At 47.4% G+C, this 22,777-nt stretch overlaps 2 protein-coding genes across 18 annotated transcripts in view; one reads left to right on the top strand and one right to left on the bottom strand.

The window, feature by feature from the left end:
• LOC110042055 (uncharacterized) overlaps window positions 1–22,777 on the bottom strand; it is a 184,097-nt gene that overhangs the window by 99,855 nt on the left and 61,465 nt on the right. For 4 of the 17 annotated variants that reach the window (XM_089288552.1, XM_089288554.1, XM_089288555.1 and 1 more), the window contains exons 1-2: window positions 22,600–22,738; window positions 22,342–22,428 (exon numbers count right to left, since the gene is read on the bottom strand). The exons of 10 other annotated variants lie outside the window; for them this stretch is intronic. The gene's annotated coding sequence lies outside the window, so the exon portion shown is untranslated. Of the gene's footprint in view, window positions 1–22,341; window positions 22,429–22,595; window positions 22,739–22,777 lie in introns of those variants that run through there. 3 more of the 17 variants (XM_089288553.1, XM_089288557.1, XM_089288558.1) reach the window with 2 other exon arrangements.
• LOC149113014 (uncharacterized) lies at window positions 8,122–16,667 on the top strand. Its single transcript, XM_089288565.1, has 15 exons — window positions 8,122–8,299; window positions 9,386–9,420; window positions 9,667–9,691; window positions 12,020–12,079; window positions 12,714–12,818; window positions 12,862–12,964; window positions 14,479–14,624; window positions 15,045–15,103; window positions 15,177–15,258; window positions 15,294–15,351; window positions 15,530–15,585; window positions 16,087–16,140; window positions 16,176–16,224; window positions 16,287–16,331; window positions 16,534–16,667. Exons 1-15 carry the CDS (start codon window positions 8,123–8,125, stop codon window positions 16,638–16,640), a joined length of 1,161 nt encoding a protein of 386 aa, XP_089144691.1. The 5' UTR covers window position 8,122; the 3' UTR covers window positions 16,641–16,667.

Genomic DNA, 22,777 nt, shown 5'->3' with positions numbered 1-22,777 from the left:
TTTTTTTATCAAATGCCCTTGTCCCTATGTACTAAGCTGGGTGTTAACCAGACATTTTCTCATGAATAGAACTGAAATTAGGTCAAGTAAATTTGGAGTAACTTTGTACTGTTAAGTTTGATGCAATGAATTAATTTAAAAAATGTGAAAAGAAACCAAGGAAATATAAACAAAGCCGCTTAAGCTTAGTTTTTAAACTGGTTATTCTAAATAGAAACCTGATGCAATATTAGCAATTCATAGACATAATGTTTCAGGAGAACAAAACCTAAGGTGGGCAGTAACATGATAGTATTCAGTGAGGGATGCCCCACAAGTATTTTGATGTCCATCATTTCCAATATTTTGTATAGCAAATCCCCTGCGTTTTCATTTGCTGGGCTTTTTTCCACCAAGTTCTGTTTCAAATTTATTTTCTAAGGTTTCTGACGTGGACAAACTAGTTTCATGTCTCCCAGTTGACTCTGGTGCCCTGGGGCTTGAGGGATTGGATCTGAGGACTTTGCAGATGAGCTCCCGATTGAGGATCTTGGAGGATCTTCTTTCCTTACCATCACCACAACTCCATCTTAAGGACTATCTCAATTTTTTTTCTCATTTTATCATCATCATCTGTTCTCATCACGCCAGTAGGTGCATAAGTCTGCCATGCTCTCAATCCAACACTCCATTTTGCGCACCCAGCCTTGTTACTTCGTTTCTACGCAGTCTTTCTCCAAGTGGTCTCAGTTCTCCCTCTCACCCTTCTTCCTTCTGGTACCTATCCCAAGGCTGTGAGGTAGTCAGTCATTTCCGCCCTCTCTCCTATGTACTTGTCCTAACGAATTCTACCTTCTACGTCGTACCTTGTAACTTACGTCATTTTCCTTTCCCATTTAGTGGATGTTTTTAAAATTGTTTTGAGGAGGGGGTGTATACACTGTTCATCAGTCGTTGATTAACTGGTGGTTGTCGAGAAGTTATCTTCAATTGGCAGTTGTAATGCATTTAAGTGGCCGTCCCCGTTGTGGACAGGTGGCTGTTGTGAATGTATAGACTGTCCGCTGGGACAACAAAAAGTGGCTGTTGTTGGAGAGGGGGCCGTTAGTGGAGGTTCAACTGTAATCATGCTGTCGTTTCGTGTTGTAATTGCGCCCTGAACACCTCACTGACTGGTAAACAGTGTTAGGTACTTTTCCATGTCGATGTTAACGTATTCCAGTACTAGCTTTACGAATTCAGTAAATTGCAGTCCAACCTTTTCCAGCAATTCTATCTTGGATTGTATCATTAAGTTTCCCGAGAATTTCATCCTTTCTGAGAATTGGATTGATTCCAATTACCTTTAACCTTTACCAGTGTTTCCACCCACTTGTTTTTTAAACTGTCCTGTGTTTCTTTTTGGCTTATCCAAATGATCAGACAATAACAGATGAAAGTTTTCCAAAAGCATATATGCTCCTTTTTTAAAACCAAGGGCATTAGATAATCTCTGAAAAGAGAGCTATACTCTATTTCAAGAAACTATTCACAAGAGATTAGTGCCTCGGTTAGAGAGAAATTTTTCTTTGCTTCGCTATGATGGTAGGCAATTTAAACCCAGTTATAGTGGCCAGACAACACAAAGCTTAGAAACATTTAAATGCCCAGGGTTGTCCAGGTGCGTCAAAAAGCCCGCTAAAGTGCTTGATGGAAGTCGAGTCGAAATAAATATAATATAAAACTGGCATAAATCAAGACAAACATGAAAGACAAAAAAACACAGTATCTTTAACACTGTTTGAAAAATACAGTAAACACAGTCAACTATTAAGCGGCCACCCCTTATCAGGCGGCCTGTGTAATTTATCGAAGTCCCGAAATTATCGTTAGTAGGCGACTGCAAAAAAAAACCTTTTAACCGGCCACCTCTATTAACCGCCGCGGCCACCTTTTGGTCATCCCAATTCGAAAGCCGGAGAGCGGCCATCCAAAATTTAATACACGTATGCAGTTTGGCGAAAAGGCGATGAAAGACGGCGGTCTGGGATAGAAAGTGATGACTAATAACAACATCCAAGCACACATTTATCATGATTGTCTCGCCGTGATTCCATGTCCATTAAACAATTAACGAACCCCTATTAAGCCACCTCCCATGGCAGCTTAAATTCACGAAGTAGCCGAAGTAATTTTCTCACCCATTAGCCTCAAGTCTCCCAGAACAGATGTCTGCGAAGTGTTAGGGGAAAATATTGCTTTCAATAAGGTTAATGTTCACGTGGACTAAAGTAGCATAAAAGTAGGATTTTTAACGTTTTCGGAGTTCTCTTTGAGTGGAAACCTGTAGAAATAGTACACTAAATAATTTCCCTTTAGCAAACTTACAGCAATTTTTGACAGCATATAACAAATAACAATTTCCATTCGCCGTTAATAGAAAGAATGTATTTTACGTAAAACAAACTAAAATGATTAGGCGAAAGAAAACTCAATTTTCAATTTATGTTGTAAAGTAACGCTGGCTTTACACAGCTTTCTAAGCTAGGCATACATTCTCTGGATGGACATTGCAAAATACCTTTCTAGAGACCACCAATCAGCTGTGTTTATCAAGGTTTCAAACTGACTTTAGTCAACATGCAGATGAGTTTAATCAGGCTCTTTCAAGTTTCCAGCTGACTTTATTCAACCTTCTTCAAAATTGTATCTAGAATGATGCAACCACGTATTTTGTTAGAATAAATAGAGTGGTCTTATCCATGCAAGACGATTTACATCGAAGATATATGTTGAAGATGGAGAGAAGAATAAACATGTGCAATCCAATTTCAATGGGTGTCCTTAATTCAGTTGTAACAGATCCAGTTGGTACCTTGAAACTCAGAGTCAAGCGCACAAGTTTCCAGCCTGTAGGCCTCTCAACGTCCAATTTCGTAATTTAGAATTTAGCGACAAAACCCGTTGTCACATATTTTGGTTAAACAATATCTAAAAACTAAGGGAAACAAGGCAGCAAGGGCCACAAGGGCCACAAGGGCAACAAGGCCAACATGGGCGACGGGGCAACAGAGCAACAGGGCAACAAGGGCAACAAAGCCAACATGGGAAACATGGCAACATGGGGAACAAGGACAACATGGGCAACATGGGCAACATGGGAAACATGGGCAACATGGGCAACATGGGCAACATGGGCAACATGGGCAACATGGGCAACATGGGCAACATGGGCAACATGGGCAACATGGGCAACATGGGCAACATGGGCAACATGGGCAACATGGGCAACATGGGCAACATGGCCAACATGGGCAACATGGACAACATGGGCAACATGGGCAACATGGGCAACAGGGCCAAAGGGCAACATGGACAACAAGGGCTACAAGGACAACAAGGACAACAAGAGCTACATGGGAAACGGGGCAAAAGGGCAACATGGGCAACATGGGCACCAAGGGCAACAAAGGCAACATGGGCAGCATAGGAAACATGTGCAACAGGGCAAAAGGGCAACATGGGCAACAAGGGCCAAAAGGGCAACAAGGGCAACAAGGGCAACAAAGGCAACAAGGGCAACATGGGCAACATGAGCAACAGGGGCAACAAGGGCAACATGGGCAACAAGGCAAAAGGGCAACATAGGCAACAAGGGCTACAAGGACAACAAGAGCTACATGGGCAACGGGGCAAAAGCGCAACATGGGCAACATGGGCAACAAGGGCAACAAAGGCAACATGGGCGACACAGGAAACATGTGCAACAGGGCAAAAGGGCAACATGGGCAAAAAGGGCCACAAGGGCAACAAGGGCAACATGGCCACCATGGCCAACAAGGGCAACATGGGCAACATGGCAACATGGGCAACAAGAACAACACACCCAACAAGGGCAACATGGGCAAGAGGGCAACAAGGGCAACACGGGCAACATGGCCAACATAGGCAACATGGCCAACATGGGCAACATGGGCAAAAGGGCAAAAGGGCAACATGGGCAACAAGTGCAGCATGGGCAACATGGCAACACAGGCAACAAGGGCAACATGGGCAACAGGGGTAACATGGGGAACAAGGGCAACAGGGCAAAAGGGCAACAGGGCAAAAGGACAACAGGGCAAAAGGGCAACATGGGCAACATGGGCAACAAGGGCAACATGGGCAACATGGGAAGCAAGGAAAACATCGGCAACATGGGCAACAAAGGCAACATGGGCAACAAGGGCAACATGGGCAACATGGGCAACAAGCATAACATGGGCAACAAGGGCAACATGGGCAACAGGGCAAAAGGGCAACATGCACAACAAGGACACCATGGGCAACATGGCAACACGGGCAAAAAGGGCAACAAGGGCAACATGGGCAACATGGGCAACAGGGCAAATGGGCAACAAGGGCAACATGGGCAACAAGGGCAACAGGGCAAAAGGGCCACATGGGCCATAAGGGCCATAGGGGCAACAAGGGCAACATGGGGAATGGGGCAAAAGGGCAACATGGGAAACATGGGCAACAAGGCCAACAAAGGAAACACGGGCAATATGAGCAACATGAGCAATAGGGCAAAAGGGCAACATGGGCAACAAGGGCCACAAGGGCAAGCAGGGAAACATGGGCAATGGGGCAACAGAGCAATGTGGGCAACACGAGCAACAAGGGCAACAAAGGCAACATGGGCAACATGGACTACATGGGTAACATGGGCAACAGGCCAACAAGGACAACATGTTTAGCAACGGCAACTGGGTAACAACTGGGCAACATAGGCAACAAGGCTACCACGGGCAAGAGGGTAACAAGGTTAACATGGGCAATGGATTAACGTGGACAACAAGAGCAACATGGGCAACAAGGGCAGCCGGTCAACAAGGGTAACATGGGCAACAAGGGCAACATGGGCGACAGGGCAAAAGGGCAACAAGGCCAACATGGCCAACATGGACAACATGGACAACAGGGCAACAAGGGCAACATGGCCAACATGGGCAACAGGGCAAAAGGGCCACATGGGCCACATGGGCCACAAGGGCCACAGCGGCAACAAGGGCAACATGGAGAACAGGGCAACAGGGCAACATGGGCAACAAGCGCAACAAAGGAAACACGGGCAACATGAGCAACATGAGCAATAGGGCAAAAGGCCAACATGGGCAACAAGGGCCACAAGGGCAAGAAGGGAAACATGGGCAATGGGGTAACAGAGCAACATGGGCAACATGGGCAACAAAGGGAACATGGGCAACATGGGCAACATGGGCTACATGGGCAACATGGGCAACATGGGCAACATGGGCAACATGGGCAACATGGGCAACAGGGCAAAAGGGCAACATGGGCAACAAGGGCCACAAGGGCAACAAAGGCAACATGGGCAACTGGGCAACAGGGACACATGGGGAACATGGGGAACAAGGGCAACATGGCAACATGGGCAACAAGAACAACATGGGCAACATGGGCAACATCAGCAACGTGGGCAACATGGGCAACATTGGGAACGGGGCAACAGTGCAACATGGGCAACAGGGGCAACAAGGGAAAAAAAGGCAACATGGGCAACGTGGGCAACAAGGGCAAGAAAGGCAACATGGGCAACAGGTCTAAAGGGCAACATGGGCAACAAGGGCCACATGGGCAACATGGGCAACGGGGCAACAGGGCAACATATGCATCGTAGGCAAAAAGGGCAACATGGGCAACATGGGCAACGTGGGCAACGTGGGCAACATTGGGAACGGGGCAACAGTGCAACATGGGCAACAGGGGCAACAAGGGAAAAAAAGGCAACATGGGCAACATGGGCAACATGAGCAACATGGGCAACATGGGCAACATGGGCAACATGGGCAACGTGGGCAACATGGCAACATGTGCAACAAGGACAACATGGGCAACAAGGGCAACCTGGGCAACCTGGGCAACAGAGCAACAAGGGCAACAACAGCAACATGGGTAACATGGGCAACATGGGCAAGAGAGCAACAGAGCAAAACGGCAACATGGGCAACAAGGGCCACAAGGGCAACAAGGGCAACATGGGCAACAGGGCAACGTGGGCAACAAGGGCAAGAAAGGCAACATGGGCAACAGGTCTAAAGGGCAACATGGGCAACAGGTCTAAAGGGCAACATGGGCAACAAGGGCCACATGGGCAACATGGGCAACGGGGCAACAGGGCAACATATGCATCGTGGGCAAAAAGGGCAACATGGGCAACATGGGCAACATGGGCAACATGGGCAACATGGGCAACATGGGCAACAGGTCTAAAGGGCAACATGGGCAACAAGGGCCACATGGGCAACATGGGCAACGGGGCAACAGGGCAAAATATGCATCGTGGGCAAAAAGGGCAACATGGGCAACATGGGCAACATGGGCAACATCAGCAACGTGGGCAACGTGGGCAACATGGGCAACATTGGGAACGGGGCAACAGTGCAACATGGGCAACAGGGGCAACATGGGCAACAGGGGCAACAAGGGAAAAAAAGGCAACATGGGCAACGTGGGCAACAAGGGCAAGAAAGGCAACATGGGCAACAGGTCTAAAGGGCAACATGGGCAACAAGGGCCACATGGGCAACATGGGCAACGGGGCAACAGGGCAACATATGCATCGTGGGCAAAAAGGGCAACATGGGCAACATGGGCAACATGGGCAACATGGGCAACATGGGCAACAGGTCTAAAGGGCAACATGGGTAACAAGGGCCACAAGGGCAACAAGGGCAACATGGGCAATGGGACAACAGGGCAACATGGGCAACATGGGCAACATGGGCAACATGGGCAACATGGGCAACATCAGCAACGTGGGCAACATGGGCAACATTGGGAACGGGGCAACAGTGCAACATGGGCAACAGGGGCAACAAGGGAAAAAAAGGCAACATGGGCAACGTGGGCAACAAGGGCAAGAAAGGCAACATGGGCAACAGGTCTAAAGGGCAACATGGGCAACAAGGGCCACATGGGCAACATGGGCAACGGGGCAACAGGGCAACATATGCATCGTGGGCAAAAAGGGCAACATGGGCAACATGGGCAACATGGGCAACATGGGCAACATGGGCAACAGGTCTAAAGGGCAACATGGGCAACAAGGGCAACATCAGCAACGTGGGCAACATGGGCAACATTGGGAACGGGGCAACAGTGCAACATGGGCAACAGGGGCAACAAGGGAAAAAAAGGCAACATGGGCAACGTGGGCAACAAGGGCAAGAAAGGCAACATGGGCAACAGGTCTAAAGGGCAACATGGGCAACAAGGGCCACATGGGCAACATGGGCAACGGGGCAACAGGGCAACATATGCATCGTGGGCAAAAAGGGCAACATGGGCAACATGGGCAACATGGGCAACATGGGCAACATGGGCAACAGGTCTAAAGGGCAACATGGGTAACAAGGGCCACAAGGGCAACAAGGGCAACATGGGCAATGGGACAACAGGGCAACATGGGCAACATGGGCAACATGGGCAACATGGGCAACATGGGCAACATGGGCAACATCAGCAACGTGGGCAACATGGGCAACATTGGGAACGGGGCAACAGTGCAACATGGGCAACAGGGGCAACAAGGGAAAAAAAGGCAACATGGGCAACGTGGGCAACAAGGGCAAGAAAGGCAACATGGGCAACAGGTCTAAAGGGCAACATGGGCAACAAGGGCCACATGGGCAACATGGGCAACGGGGCAACAGGGCAACATATGCATCGTGGGCAAAAAGGGCAACATGGGCAACATGGGCAACGTGGGCAACGTGGGCAACATTGGGAACGGGGCAACAGTGCAACATGGGCAACAGGGGCAACAAGGGAAAAAAAGGCAACATGGGCAACGTGGGCAACAAGGGCAAGAAAGGCAACATGGGCAACAGGTCTAAAGGGCAACATGGGCAACAGGTCTAAAGGGCAACATGGGCAACAAGGGCCACATGGGCAACATGGGCAACATGGGCAACGGGGCAACAGGGCAACATATGCATCGTGGGCAAAAAGGGCAACATGGGCAACATGGGCAACATGGGCAACATGGCCAACATGGGCAACATGGACAACATGGGCAACATGGGCAACATGGGCAACAGGGCCAAAGGGCAACATGGACAACAAGGGCTACAAGGACAACAAGGACAACAAGAGCTACATGGGAAACGGGGCAAAAGGGCAACATGGGCAACATGGGCAACAGGGCAACATGGGCAACAAGGGCAACATGGGCAACATGGGAAACAAGGAAAACATCGGCAACATGGGCAACAAAGGCAACATGGGCAACAAGGGCAACATGGGCAACAAGCATAACATGGGCAACAAGGGCAACATGGGCAACAGGGCAAAAGGGCAACATGCACAACAAGGATACCATGGGCAACATGGCAACACGGGCAAAAAGGGCAACAAGGGCAACATGGGCAACATGGGCAACAGGGCAAATGGGCAACAAGGGCAACATGGGCAACAAGGGCAACAGGGCAAAAGGGCCACATGGGCCATAAGGGCCATAGGGGCAACAAGGGCAACATGGGGAATGGGGCAAAAGGGCAACATGGGAAACATGGGCAACAAGGCCAACAAAGGAAACACGGGCAATATGAGCAACATGAGCAATAGGGCAAAAGGGCAACATGGGCAACAAGGGCCACAAGGGCAAGCAGGGAAACATGGGCAATGGGGCAACAGAGCAATGTGGGCAACACAAGCACCAAGGGCAACAAAGGCAACATGGGCAACATGGACTACATGGGTAACATGGGCAACAGGCCAACAAGGACAACATGTTTAGCACTGGCAACTGGGTCACAACTGGGCAACATAGGCAACAAGGCTACCACGGGCAAGAGGGTAACAAGGTTAACATGGGCAATGGATTAACGTGGACAACAAGAGCAACATGGGCAACAAGGGCAACTGGTCAACAAGGGTAACATGGGCAACAAGGGCAACATGGGCGACAGGGCAAAAGGGCAACAAGGCCAACATGGCCAACATGGACAACATGGACAACAGGGCAACAAGGGCAACATGGCCAACATGGGCAACAGGGCAAAAGGGCCACATGGGCCACAAGGGCCACAGGGGCAACAAGGGCAACATGGAGAACAGGGCAACAGGGCAACATGGGCAACAAGCGCAAAAAAAGGAAACACGGGCAACATGAGCAACATGAGCAATAGGGCAAAAGGCCAACATGGGCAACAAGGGCCACAAGGGCAAGAAGGGAAACATGGGCAATGGGGTAACAGAGCAACATGGGCAAAATGGGCAACAAAAGGAACATGGGCAACATGGGCAACATGGGCTACATGGGCAACATGGGCAACATGGGCAACAGGGCAAAAGGGCAACATGGGCAACAAGGGCCACAAGGGCAACAAAGGCAATATGGGCAACTGGGCAACAGGGACACATGGGGAACATGGGCAACAAGGGCAACATGGCAACATGGGCAACAAGAACAACATGGGCAACATGGGCAACATCAGCAACGTGGGCAACATGGGCAACATTGGGAACGGGGCAACAGTGCAACATGGGCAACAGGGGCAACAAGGGAAAAAAAGGCAACATGGGCAACGTGGGCAACAAGGGCAAGAAAGGCAACATGGGCAACAGGTCTAAAGGGCAACATGGGCAACAGGTCTAAAGGGCAACATGGGCAACAAGGGCCACATGGGCAACATGGGCAACAGGGCAACAGGGCAACATATGCATCGTGGGCAAAAAGGGCAACATGGGCAACATGGGCAACGTGGGCAACGTGGGCAACATTGGGAACGGGGCAACAGTGCAACATGGGCAACAGGGGCAACAAGGGAAAAAAAGGCAACATGGGCAACGTGGGCAACATGGCAACATGTGCAACAAGGACAACATGGGCAACAAGGGCAACCTGGGCAACCTGGGCAACAGAGCAACAAGGGCAACAACAGCAACATGGGTAACATGGGCAACATGGGCAAGAGAGCAACAGAGCAAAACGGCAACATGGGCAACAAGGGCCACAAGGGCAACAAGGGCAACATGGGCAACAGGGCAACGTGGGCAACAAGGGCAAGAAAGGCAACATGGGCAACAGGTCTAAAGGGCAACATGGGCAACAGGTCTAAAGGGCAACATGGGCAACAAGGGCCACATGGGCAACATGGGCAACGGGGCAACATATGCATCGTGGGCAAAAAGGGCAACATGGGCAACATGGGCAATATGGGCAACATCAGCAACGTGGGCAACGTGGGCAACATGGGCAACATTGGGAACGGGGCAACAGTGCAACATGGGCAACAGGGGCAACAAGGGAAAAAAAGGCAACATGGGCAACGTGGGCAACAAGGGCAAGAAAGGCAACATGGGCAACAGGTCTAAAGGGCAACATGGGCAACAGGTCTAAAGGGCAACATGGGCAACAAGGGCCACATGGGCAACATGGGCAATGGGGCAACAGGGCAACATATGCATCGTGGGCAAAAAGGGCAACATGGGCAACATGGGCAACATGGGCAACATGGGCAACATGGGCAACATGGGCAACATGGGCAACATGGGCAACAAGGGCCACATGGGCAACATGGGCAACGGGGCAACAGGGCAACATATGCATCGTGGGCAAAAAGGGCAACATGGGCAACATGGGCAACATGGGCAACATGGGCAACATGGGCAACATGGGCAACATGGGCAACATGGGCAACATCAGCAACGTGGGCAACATGGGCAACATTGGGAACGGGGCAACAGTGCAACATGGGGAACAGGGGCAACAAGGGAAAAAAAGGCAACATGGGCAACGTGGGCAAGATGGCAACATGTGCAAAGAGGACAACATGGGCAACAAGGGCAACCTGGGCAACCTGGGCAACAGAGCAACAAGGGCAACAACAGCAACATGGGTAACATGGGCAACATGGGCAAGAGAGCAACAGAGCAAAAGGGCAACATGGGCAACAAGGGCCACAAGGGCAACAAGGGCAACATGGGCAACAGGGCAACGTCGGCAACATGGGCAACAAGGGCAAGAAAGGCAACATGGGCAACATGGGCAACATGGGCAACATGGGCAACATGGGCAACAGGGCAACATGGGCAACATGGGCAACATGGGCAACAGGTCTAAAGGGCAACATGGGCAACAAAGGCCACAAGGGCAACAAGGGCAACATGGGGAATGGGACAACAGGGCAACATGGGCAACATGGGCAACATGGGCAACATCAGCAACGTGGGCAACGTGGGCAACATTGGGAACGGGGCAACAGTGCAACATGGGCAACAGGGGCAACAAGGGAAAAAAAGGCAACATGGGCAACGTGGGCAACATGGCAACATGTGCAACAAGGACAACATGGGCAACAAGGGCAACCTGGGCAACCTGGGCAACAGAGCAACAAGGGCAACAACAGCAACATGGGTAACATGGGCAACATGGGCAAGAGAGCAACAGAGCAAAAGGGCAACATGGGCAACAAGGGCCACAAGGGCAACAAGGGCAACATGGGCAACAGGGCAACGTGGGCAACAACGGCAAGAAAGGCAACATGGGCAACAGGTCTAAAGGGCAACATGGGCAACAGGTCTAAAGGGCAACATGGGCAACATGGGCAACATGGGCAACGGGGCAACAGGGCAACATATGCATCGTGGGCAAAAAGGGCAACATGGGCAACATGGGCAACATGGGCAACATCAGCAACGTGGGCAACGTGGGCAACGTGGGCAACATGGGCAACATTGGGAACGGGGCAACAGTGCAACATGGGCAACAGGGGCAACAAGGGAAAAAAAGGCAACATGGGCAACGTGGGCAACATGGCAACATGTGCAACAAGGACAACATGGGCAACAAGGGCAACCTGGGCAACCTGGGCAACAGAGCAACAAGGGCAACAACAGCAACATGGGTAACATGGGCAACATGGGCAAGAGAGCAACAGAGCAAAAGGGCAACATGGGCAACAAGGGCCACAAGGGCAACAAGGGCAACATGGGCAACAGGGCAACGTGGGCAACAACGGCAAGAAAGGCAACATGGGCAACAGGTCTAAAGGGCAACATGGGCAACAGGTCTAAAGGGCAACATGGGCAACATGGGCAACGGGGCAACAGGGCAACATATGCATCGTGGGCAAAAAGGGCAACATGGGCAACATGGGCAACATGGGCAACATCAGCAACGTGGGCAACGTGGGCAACGTGGGCAACATGGGCAACATTGGGAACGGGGCAACAGTGCAACATGGGCAACAGGGGCAACAAGGGAAAAAAAGGCAACATGGGCAACGTGGGCAACATGGCAACATGTGCAACAAGGACAACATGGGCAACAAGGGCAACCTGGGCAACCTGGGCAACAGAGCAACAAGGGCAACAACAGCAACATGGGTAACATGGGCAACATGGGCAAGAGAGCAACAGAGCAAAAGGGCAACATGGGCAACAAGGGCAACATGGGCAACATGGGCAACATGGGCAACATGGGCAACATGGGCAACATGGGCAACATGGGCAACATGGGCAAGAGAGCAACAGAGCAAAAGGGCAACATGGGCAACAAGGGCCACAAGGGCAACAAGGGCAACATGGGCAACAGGGCAACGTGGGCAACATGGGCAACAAGGGCAAGAAAGGCAACATGGGCAACATGGGCAACATGGGCAACATGGGCAACATGGGCAACATGGGCAACATGGGCAACATGGGCAACATGGGCAACGTGGGCAACATGGGCAACAGGTCTAAAGGGCAACATGGGCAACAAGGGCCACAAGGGCAACAAGGGCAACATGGGCAATGGGACAACAGGGCAACATGGGCAACATGGGCAACATGGGCAAGAGAGCAACAGAGCAAAAGGGTAACATGGGCAACAAGGGCCACAAGGGCAACAAGGGCAACATGGGCAACAGGGCAACGTGGGCAACATGGGCAACAAGGGCAAGAAAGGCAACATGGGCAACATGGGCAACATGGGCAACATGGGCAACAGGGCAACATGGGCAACGTGGGCAACATGGGCAACAGGTCTAAAGGGCAACATGGGCAACAAGGGCCACAAGGGCAACAAGGGCAACATGGGCAATGGGACAACAGGGCAACATGGGCAACATGGGCAACATGGGCAAGTGAGCAACAGAGCAAAAGGGTAACATGGGCAACAAGGGCCACAAGGGCAACAAGGGCAACATGGGCAAGAGGGCAACGTGGGCAACATGGGCAACAAGGGCAAGAAAGGCAACATGGGCAACATGGGCAACATGGGCAACATGGGCAACATGGGCAACATGGGCAACAGGGCAACATGGGCAACGTGGGCAACATGGGCAACAGGTCTAAAGGGCAACATGGGCAACAAAGGCCACAAGGGCAACAAGGGCAACATGGGGAATGGGACAACAGGGCAACATGGGCAACATGGGCAACATGGGCAACATCAGCAACGTGGGCAACGTGGGCAACATTGGGAACGGGGCAACAGTGCAACATGGGCAACAGGGGCAACAAGGGAAAAAAAGGCAACATGGGCAACGTGGGCAACATGGCAACATGTGCAACAAGGACAACATGGGCAACAAGGGCAACCTGGGCAACCTGGGCAACAGAGCAACAAGGGCAACAACAGCAACATGGGTAACATGGGCAACATGGGCAAGAGAGCAACAGAGCAAAAGGGCAACATGGGCAACAAGGGCCACAAGGGCAACAAGGGCAACATGGGCAACAGGGCAACGTGGGCAACAACGGCAAGAAAGGCAACATGGGCAACAGGTCTAAAGGGCAACATGGGCAACAGGTCTAAAGGGCAACATGGGCAACATGGGCAACATGGGCAACGGGGCAACAGGGCAACATATGCATCGTGGGCAAAAAGGGCAACATGGGCAACATGGGCAACATGGGCAACATCAGCAACGTGGGCAACGTGGGCAACATGGGCAACATTGGGAACGGGGCAACAGTGCAACATGGGCAACAGGGGCAACAAGGGAAAAAAAGGCAACGTAGGCAACATGGCAACATGTGCAACAAGGACAACATGGGCAACAAGGGCAACCTGGGCAACCTGGGCAACAGAGCAACAAGGGCAACAACAGCAACATGGGTAACATGGGCAACATGGGCAAGAGAGCAACAGAGCAAAAGGGCAACATGGGCAACAAGGGCAACATGGGCAACATGGGCAACATGGGCAACATGGGCAACATGGGCAACATGGGCAACATGGGCAACATGGGCAACATGGGCAACATGGGCAACATGGGCAAGAGAGCAACAGAGCAAAAGGGCAACATGGGCAACAAGGGCCACAAGGGCAACAAGGGCAACATGGGCAATGGGACAACAGGGCAACATGGGCAACATGGGCAACATGGGCAAGAGAGCAACAGAGCAAAAGGGCAACATGGGCAACAAGGGCCACAAGGGCAACAAGGGCAACATGGGCAACAGGGCAACGTGGGCAACATGGGCAACAAGGGCAAGAAAGGCAACATGGGCAACATGGGCAACATGGGCAACATGGGCAACATGGGCAACATGGGCAACATGGGCAACATGGGCAACATGGGGAACATGGGCAACATGGGCAACATGGGCAACATGGGCAACATGGGCAACATGGGCAACATGGGCAACATGGGCAACATGGGCAACAGGTCTAAAGGGCAACATGGGTAACAAGGGCCACAAGGGCAACAAGGGCAACATGGGCAATGGGACAACAGGGCAACATGGGCAACATGGGCAACATGGGCAACATCAGCAACGTGGGCAACGTGGGCAACATGGGCAACATTGGGAACGGGGCAACAGTGCAACATGGGCAACAGGGGCAACAAGGGAAAAAAAGGCAACATGGGCAACATGGGCAACATGAGCAACATGGGCAACATGGGCAACATGGGCAACGTGGGCAACATGGGCAACAGGTCTAAAGGGCAACATGGGCAACAAGGGCCACAAGGGCAACAAGGGCAACATGGGCAATGGGACAACAGGGCAACATGGGCAACATGGGCAACATGGGCAAGAGAGCAACAGAGCAAAAGGGCAACATGGGCAACAAGGGCCACAAGGGCAACAAGGGCAACATGGGCAACAGGGCAACGTGGGCAACATGGGCAACAAGGGCAAGAAAGGCAACATGGGCAACATGGGCAACATGGGCAACATGGGCAACATGGGCAACATGGGCAACATGGGCAACATGGGCAACATGGGGAACATGGGCAACATGGGCAACATGGGCAACATGGGCAACATGGGCAACATGGGCAACATGGGCAACAGGTCTAAAGGGCAACATGGGTAACAAGGGCCACAAGGGCAACAAGGGCAACATGGGCAATGGGACAACAGGGCAACATGGGCAACATGGGCAACATGGGCAACATCAGCAACGTGGGCAACGTGGGCAACATGGGCAACATTGGGAACGGGGCAACAGTGCAACATGGGCAACAGGGGCAACAAGGGAAAAAAAGGCAACATGGGCAACATGGGCAACATGAGCAACATGGGCAACATGGGCAACATGGGCAACATGGGCAACATGGGGAACATGGGCAACATGGGCAACATGGGCAACATGGGCAACATGGGCAACATGGGCAACAGGTCTAAAGGGCAACATGGGTAACAAGGGCCACAAGGGCAACAAGGGCAACATGGGCAATGGGACAACAGGGCAACATGGGCAACATGGGCAACATGGGCAACATGGGCAACATGGGCAACATCAGCAACGTGGGCAACGTGGGCAACATGGGCAACATTGGGAACGGGGCAACAGTGCAACATGGGCAACAGGGGCAACAAGGGAAAAAAAGGCAACATGGGCAACATGGGCAACATGAGCAACATGGGCAACATGGGCAACATGGGCAACAGGTCTAAAGGGCAACAAAGGCCACAAGGGCAACAAGGGCAACATGGGGAATGGGACAACAGGGCAACATGGGCAACATGGGCAACATCAGCAACGTGGGCAACGTGGGCAACATTGGGAACGGGGCAACAGTGCAACATGGGCAACAGGGGCAACAAGGGAAAAAAAGGCAACATGGGCAACGTGGGCAACATGGCAACATGTGCAACAAGGACAACATGGGCAACAAGGGCAACCTGGGCAACCTGGGCAACAGAGCAACAAGGGCAACAACAGCAACATGGGTAACATGGGCAACATGGGCAAGAGAGCAACAGAGCAAAAGGGCAACATGGGCAACAAGGGCCACAAGGGCAACAAGGGCAACATGGGCAACGTGGGCAACAAGGGCAAGAAAGGCAACATGGGCAACAGGTCTAAAGGGCAACATGGGCAACAAGGGCCACATGGGCAACATGGGCAACGGGGCAACAGGGCAACATATGCATCGTGGGCAAAAAGGGCAACATGGGCAACATGGGCAACATGGGCAACAGGTGTAAAGGGCAACATGGGCAACAAGGGCCGCAAGGGCAACAAGGGCAACATGGGCAATGGGACAACAGGGCAACATGGGCAACATGGGCAACAAAGGCAACATGGGCAACATGGGCAACATGGGCAACATGGGCAACAAGGGCAACAAGGACAGCATGGGCAACATGGGCAACATGGGCAACAGGGCAACAACGGCAACATAGGCAACATGGGCAACATGGCCAACAAGGGTAACATGGGCAACTAGGGCAACATGGGCAACAGGGTAAAAAGGGCAACATGGGCAACAAGGGCAACATAGGCAACAGGGCAACATGGGCAACAAGGGCAACATGGGCAACAGGGCAAATGGGCAACAAGGGCAACATGGGCAACATGGGCAACATGGGCAACAGGGCAACAAGGGCAACAAGGGCAACATAGGCAAAGTGGGCAAATGGGCAACAGAGCAACAGGGCAAAAGGGCAACATGGTCCACAAGGGCCACAAGGGCAACAAGGGGAACATGGGCAACGGGGCAACAGGGGCAACACGGGCAACAGGTCAAAAGGGCAACATGGGCAACAAGGGCAACATGGGACACGGGGCAACAGGGCAACATGGGCACCATGGGCAAAAAGGGGAACAAAGGCAACATGGGCAACATGGCAACATGGCAACATGGGCAAGAAGGAAAATGAGCAACGATAAAAGTATTATTGAGAGAGGTTAAAAGTGCAATGGAGGGTTTAGAAAGCGAGTGATATTCGAAAATTCTCTGAAATTGTACGAGCAGTTTCAATCAAACAATTAGCAACTGCTTGCGCTTTCACGCGATTTCTTCATTTTACTAAGAACAAGTACGCCCATATTCCTAAGATTTGCACTGCAGTCCTAGGAACCGTTATCAAATTATCTTTTGTTAATTAGACAACTAAAAATACCAAAGTCTGCTTTTCCTAAAAATAAATTCACCTTGTGCAAATTTTGCACACAAACTATAGTTCTATTGAGGAACACTTCTTATGTACACATACATGAAAAAATTTGTTAAACTTGACACTTCAACTGAAACTGAAAGTAATCAAAGGCCCTTCTAACAACCTCGTGTCACTTATTTTAGAGTGCCAAGAACTCCACTGCTGCACTAAAACAGTGTAACCCAAGTGCATTGCTAACTAGAGAAAACAGGTGCACATTTTCACTCTCGATTAGGCTCGATCTGGCCCGATCTGATCTTTGCTGAATATTAATTTTTGTAATTTATACCTGTTTTCTTATTTTCGGAAAGTGCGCATTAGATGTTATTTTTTTATCGGCTCATTATGATCCCCCAATTGTTCGCGTGTCGGGGTTGAATTCAAGTATTTAAGACCCTTTATCAAAGGGCTTCTAAAAACAGATTGTGAATCAATGTCTACTTCAGGAAGTTTAAACGGCTCTGTATTAAAATGAAGCGAACTTTAATCTTAAATCATTTGTTAGTTACTTTATTTCATGGGTTGAAATAATATTGATACCAAACAAATCTAAAACCAACCAGCGAGGATAAATTCCAGGTGATTCGTCTTCGAGTGATACAATTTGTTTCCTTATTTAACGCAAGTAGCATGATGCGATGATAAGCTCTCGTGCTATAAATCATGTAATGTTTCACCATTTGATCTGGCCTGATCTGTCCCATGTTGATATATGTGCAGGAGATATTGATCATATCATAAAATGAATTCTTGTGATTTATAACCAAAGTTATACCTGTTTGCTTATTCCCTGAAAATGCACTCTTAATCGGTGCATTGTGATCTCTGAACTTTTCTGATGTCAGCCCATGGAATCTGAATTGCGCGACAGAAACTCGTCTAATCGGGTCAAATCAGGCCGAATTTTACTTGTAGGGTTATACACTCTAACAGTAGTTGTGTTATTATTCTTAAAAAGTATCTTGTTGCAGATAAAATAAAACCCAGAATTTTACAGTTTAGTAATATATGGGACCAATTCTCTCATGACTTTTACGGGATCTTAAATTTTATGAAACTAAAAAGTAACAAGCATTGATAATTTTCTTGTTTTGAACTATGACCACGTCACTGGCGTACAAACCAGCACAATGATAACTGCGATCGAATTCGCCTGTTTTGTTAGCTTTGTAACAATTGGTCTTATAAAACGAAAGCAGCAAAGCTAATTTCTGACCGGTCATGAACCGTTAACTTACTCACCGAAATTTCCTAAACATACGAATTCAAAGATTCTGTTTCTGCTCATTCTCAAAATACATCGACCTCGTACAAATTTTCCTTAAGACAACAATTGTCTTGAAATGCTTCTCATGGTGAAGCTCTACACAAAATATTACTTAAATTCGACATTCCAAATTCTTCACCACAGCAGACAGGGTGTTTATTCTAAAAAAAAAAATGTGCTGGTGAAATGCCACTGAAATTCTGGTATTCCGAAAAATGAACGACTTTGTAAGCAGAGCAGACTGGGAAAACGCAAGGGTCAACTAGACATCTAAAATTTCGTTTCTCTAAATTTAGCAGCCCGTAAAAACGAGAATTTATTTCTCTTCCCTTACAAAAATAACCCTATTTTATTTCTACTTTATGGCTATTATAATGCTATCACATCTATTTTTGTCCTATTTTATCCTTGCAAATGTCTATTTTATTCCTAGTTTACCAGACGGAGAAAATAGGCTTCAATTTTATTTGTGTTTTACATTTATCTTAAACCTATTTTTAAGCATGACAGACAAAGTGTGGTATTTTATTTCTATTTTTTCATAACATCCTGAAAAATAGCGCGCAAAATAGGCTGTTTTAAACCTATGTTACATTCTTAGATCAGTGTTCCTCTATAAAACAGTGATAAAATAGACTGTTTAATCTCTATTTTCCTTTGGGTAGCAAAGGTAATGACTTGCTCCTTTGCAAAATAGACATAAAACAGGCTATGAAAATCCTATTTTATCTGAGTCAGCTTTGACTAATGACAAAATAGCTTTAAAACACACTATTTTATCCCTGTTTATGGCCGTTGGTTTAACCCCTGTCTCTTTCATTGCAAATATAAATAAAATAGTCTGTTTTAATTCTATTTTATCCCGGGCACCCAAAATGTTTTTAGAAATGGCAAGGTGCATGTACGTGTATTTGTGATGAAATATTATATCGTCTTTTGTATTATTTGTCAATTCAAGATTCACTAAATTGTTACCGTGTAAATAGTAATTTTCAGGCTGCAAAAACTTCAACGATGAATCTACAATTCCATCAGCAATGTTCAAACAACAGTATATGGGGGCTTAATAATCATTTAATGAGTTTGATTGTGGAAATCCGGCATTTGAGAAGCTTGAATCAACTGTTTATGTTGACATTCAGTTTTCCTTTAGAAACATACATAACAAAACAGTTAGTTTACCTTTAGGAACACAGAAGGGTGAATGAAAAAGAAATGACAATCACATGCCACATGAGACTTCTTCATAAACAGTCCCATGCATATGCTTCTCACAAGTAGATATTTTTAACTCTGTAAGAGTAAAATTACTTAGGATAATTATACCCTTCTTCAAATGATGTCTGAACACTTTCCAGCCTGTGTCAGGCCTCTAAATTCAGTAAAAAGCCGCCGAGTTTCTTCTGTGGAATGCATGAACCGCCATCTTGGATTTGAATGTTGATAAGACCCTGGGAACGAGTTTGCTATAACCCATGATGCAATGCTCTAAGAAAGGCGCGCGTTTCAACAGTCACTGAACGATTGAAAGATTGAAGATGTTTGAAGATGTTTGAAAGCCACAAAATCTGGATCTTTTGGCTCTGCAAGAGATCGTAAGTATTAAGAATCACAAGGCTTCTGGATTCAGACTTAAGATGATGTTTTTGATGATCAGTACTTCAATGATCTTTACATGTATCACTAAACTCGATCTTGGCCATACGCTGAAGAGTTTTGGATCTAGCTTTGTCTTTCTTATAGGTCTTTAATTTCTTTTAGTCTATTTCAGCTTTTCTGTACTACAATCATAACTTAAACCAAAAACAATTTAAAGCTTAATTGTCATAGAAGTTGATCTGAAATAGTGTTTCTGTTTTGAGCAGTTGCCTTCAGGGATCAAACAGAACACAACATATGATCTGATCTTAATCACATGTTGTTGTGTGCTTCTGTTCTAGTTATTGAAGCAGAAAAGCTTGAAGTATAGAATCACTCACAGAACTATGTGGTTGAAAAGCTAAGTGAAAAACAATTCACAAACATGAGTGATTACACTTTCACAGTTATTTCTGTCATTATCTGTTGGACCTCATGGAAAATGGGCTGTATAGTCTTGACTTGAGTGTGAAACTAATTGCAACTTTGAATTTTAAACAAAGAAGTCAGTGTAAGCTTAAATCTGTATGACACATAAAGAAACCCTTCAATTTTAGAAAATAAAATAAATTATGAACGGAAACAAGATGTTCCAGCTGGTCTTTAATCTGGTGTAAGCTCTACCCTTGGTTGCTGGACAAAAATCTTAGTGATAATTTTTACAAGTGTAAATAATTGGAAGGTTAATGTTGATGGTCAAGTCATTGTATTTTCAATTGGTGCTGGCTATTATTTTGTTTCAGTTGCCATTTGCTTCTTAATTTAATGGGCCAAATTTAGTAATGTCACTGTTTTTTTTATAACTCTGGACCTTTGACCTGGCTATATATGTACCTGTATCACAGATAATATTGCTATTTTTGCACATTGCCACATTTCATCAATCTCATTGTTCAATGGCTAAATGTGGCTCTCATGCGCTCTATTTTATAGCTATTTTTAACCCTGTTAAAAGGCTATTTTAAAGCTATTTTAACCCTGTTTATGTCTATTTTAAAGCTATTTTAAGCCTGTTTTCCAAGATATTTTCTTGTACATCCCAATTTTATCCCTATTTTATTACTATTTTAAAACAAATCTAACCCTGTTTTATGTCTATTTTAAAGCTATTTCAAGCCTATTATCCAAGGTACTTTCCTCTTCATCCCAATTTTATCCCCGTTTTATTACTATTTTAAGGCTATTTTCAGCCTATTTTATTTTCAACTTGTTTCATTCATGCTATTTTAATACTATTTTCTCGTCAAGTTGCATTGACATTATTCACTATTTTAAGGCTATTTTAAAGCTATTTTAAAGCTGATTTACATAAGTTTTGGTCAGCACTCTGGACTAGCTTTTTTTGGCTATTTTTTGTTTCAAAATAACAGGTTTAAAATAGGTAAAAAACTGCTTTAAAATAGTCCAGAAAAATAGTAAAAAAATACAAAAATGATAGGAATAAAATAACATAAAATAGGTATAAAATAGGTATAAAATAGGCATTATTTTCGTAAGGGTTCTTTTCATTGTGAATTGTGTAATGCTACTTTACAATTAAGCAAAAAGAAATATTTGGCTTGACTTGGAATAAGTCTGTTTGTATAACGCGAGAGAATGTTGTTAATTTCCGGCGTTGCTCTCAGCAGTATAATTTGTAAACAAGAATGAATTGTTTCACAGTGCGTTACATTGGTATACATGCAGCAGTGATCAAATCAGATATTTCTGTAAAAGAGCAAGACAGAAATTGAAGATGCCGTTTAGATGACATACGATAACTATCACCAAAGGAAAGATGTCAACATTGAAACAATTTCCTTTAGCCATAACAAAGGTATGGAGACAAGTATAATGGAGTCTGTTCAGCAAATGATAATCATGGAAGCTTTCTTTAATGTGCTACGGATCATGGAAATCAAATCAAACATTGCGAATCCACTTGCACTGGAGCAGAGATAACTACCTACTACTGTAAACTCGGACTACAATTGACTAAACTAATTCTCTTTCGACAGGTAAATCAATTTGCTAAATGTTATAAGATTTAAAATTTTCTGTTCTTCTGCCAGAGACACCAAAATAAATGACTTGAATGTACTTACAAATTGGTCGTGTTACATCTCAGGACTCATGAGAGTATTTGAAGTTCCCTCGTTTTGTTCCCAAAGCAAATCTTAAACCAACTGTAACTGAAAGTAAAATGTGCACGGTAAGGATTATATCAAGTCATATCCATTGGGTTTGTTCCGTCTAACACGTTCTTCATCGCTCTCGCATTAGTTAAATCGGCGGAGTTCTACCAAGAATTTATTAAAATTTGTCAACGAGGTTAAACATTGTAGTAATTTGTACGTACTCACAATCGATCTGTGTTTAATCTCAGGAGACTTGGGTCTTTTGATGTCCTTTCTTTTCGTTTGGTAATGCTAGTCAATGCTCTAAGCGGAAATTGCAAATCGACTGAAACTGAAAGGAAAATATGGAAATACGACCTCGTCACCGGGTTCACATGACTCGTGTGGGTGATGCCCGCTGAAA

Source organism: Orbicella faveolata, unplaced genomic scaffold, assembly GCF_042242905.1.
Source record: "Orbicella faveolata isolate gen_17 unplaced genomic scaffold, um_ofav_v1 contig_17, whole genome shotgun sequence".
NCBI lineage: Eukaryota > Metazoa > Cnidaria > Anthozoa > Scleractinia > Merulinidae > Orbicella > Orbicella faveolata.
Note: the sequence above shows the minus strand (reverse complement) of the source record. Positions and strands in the feature narration are given on the sequence as shown.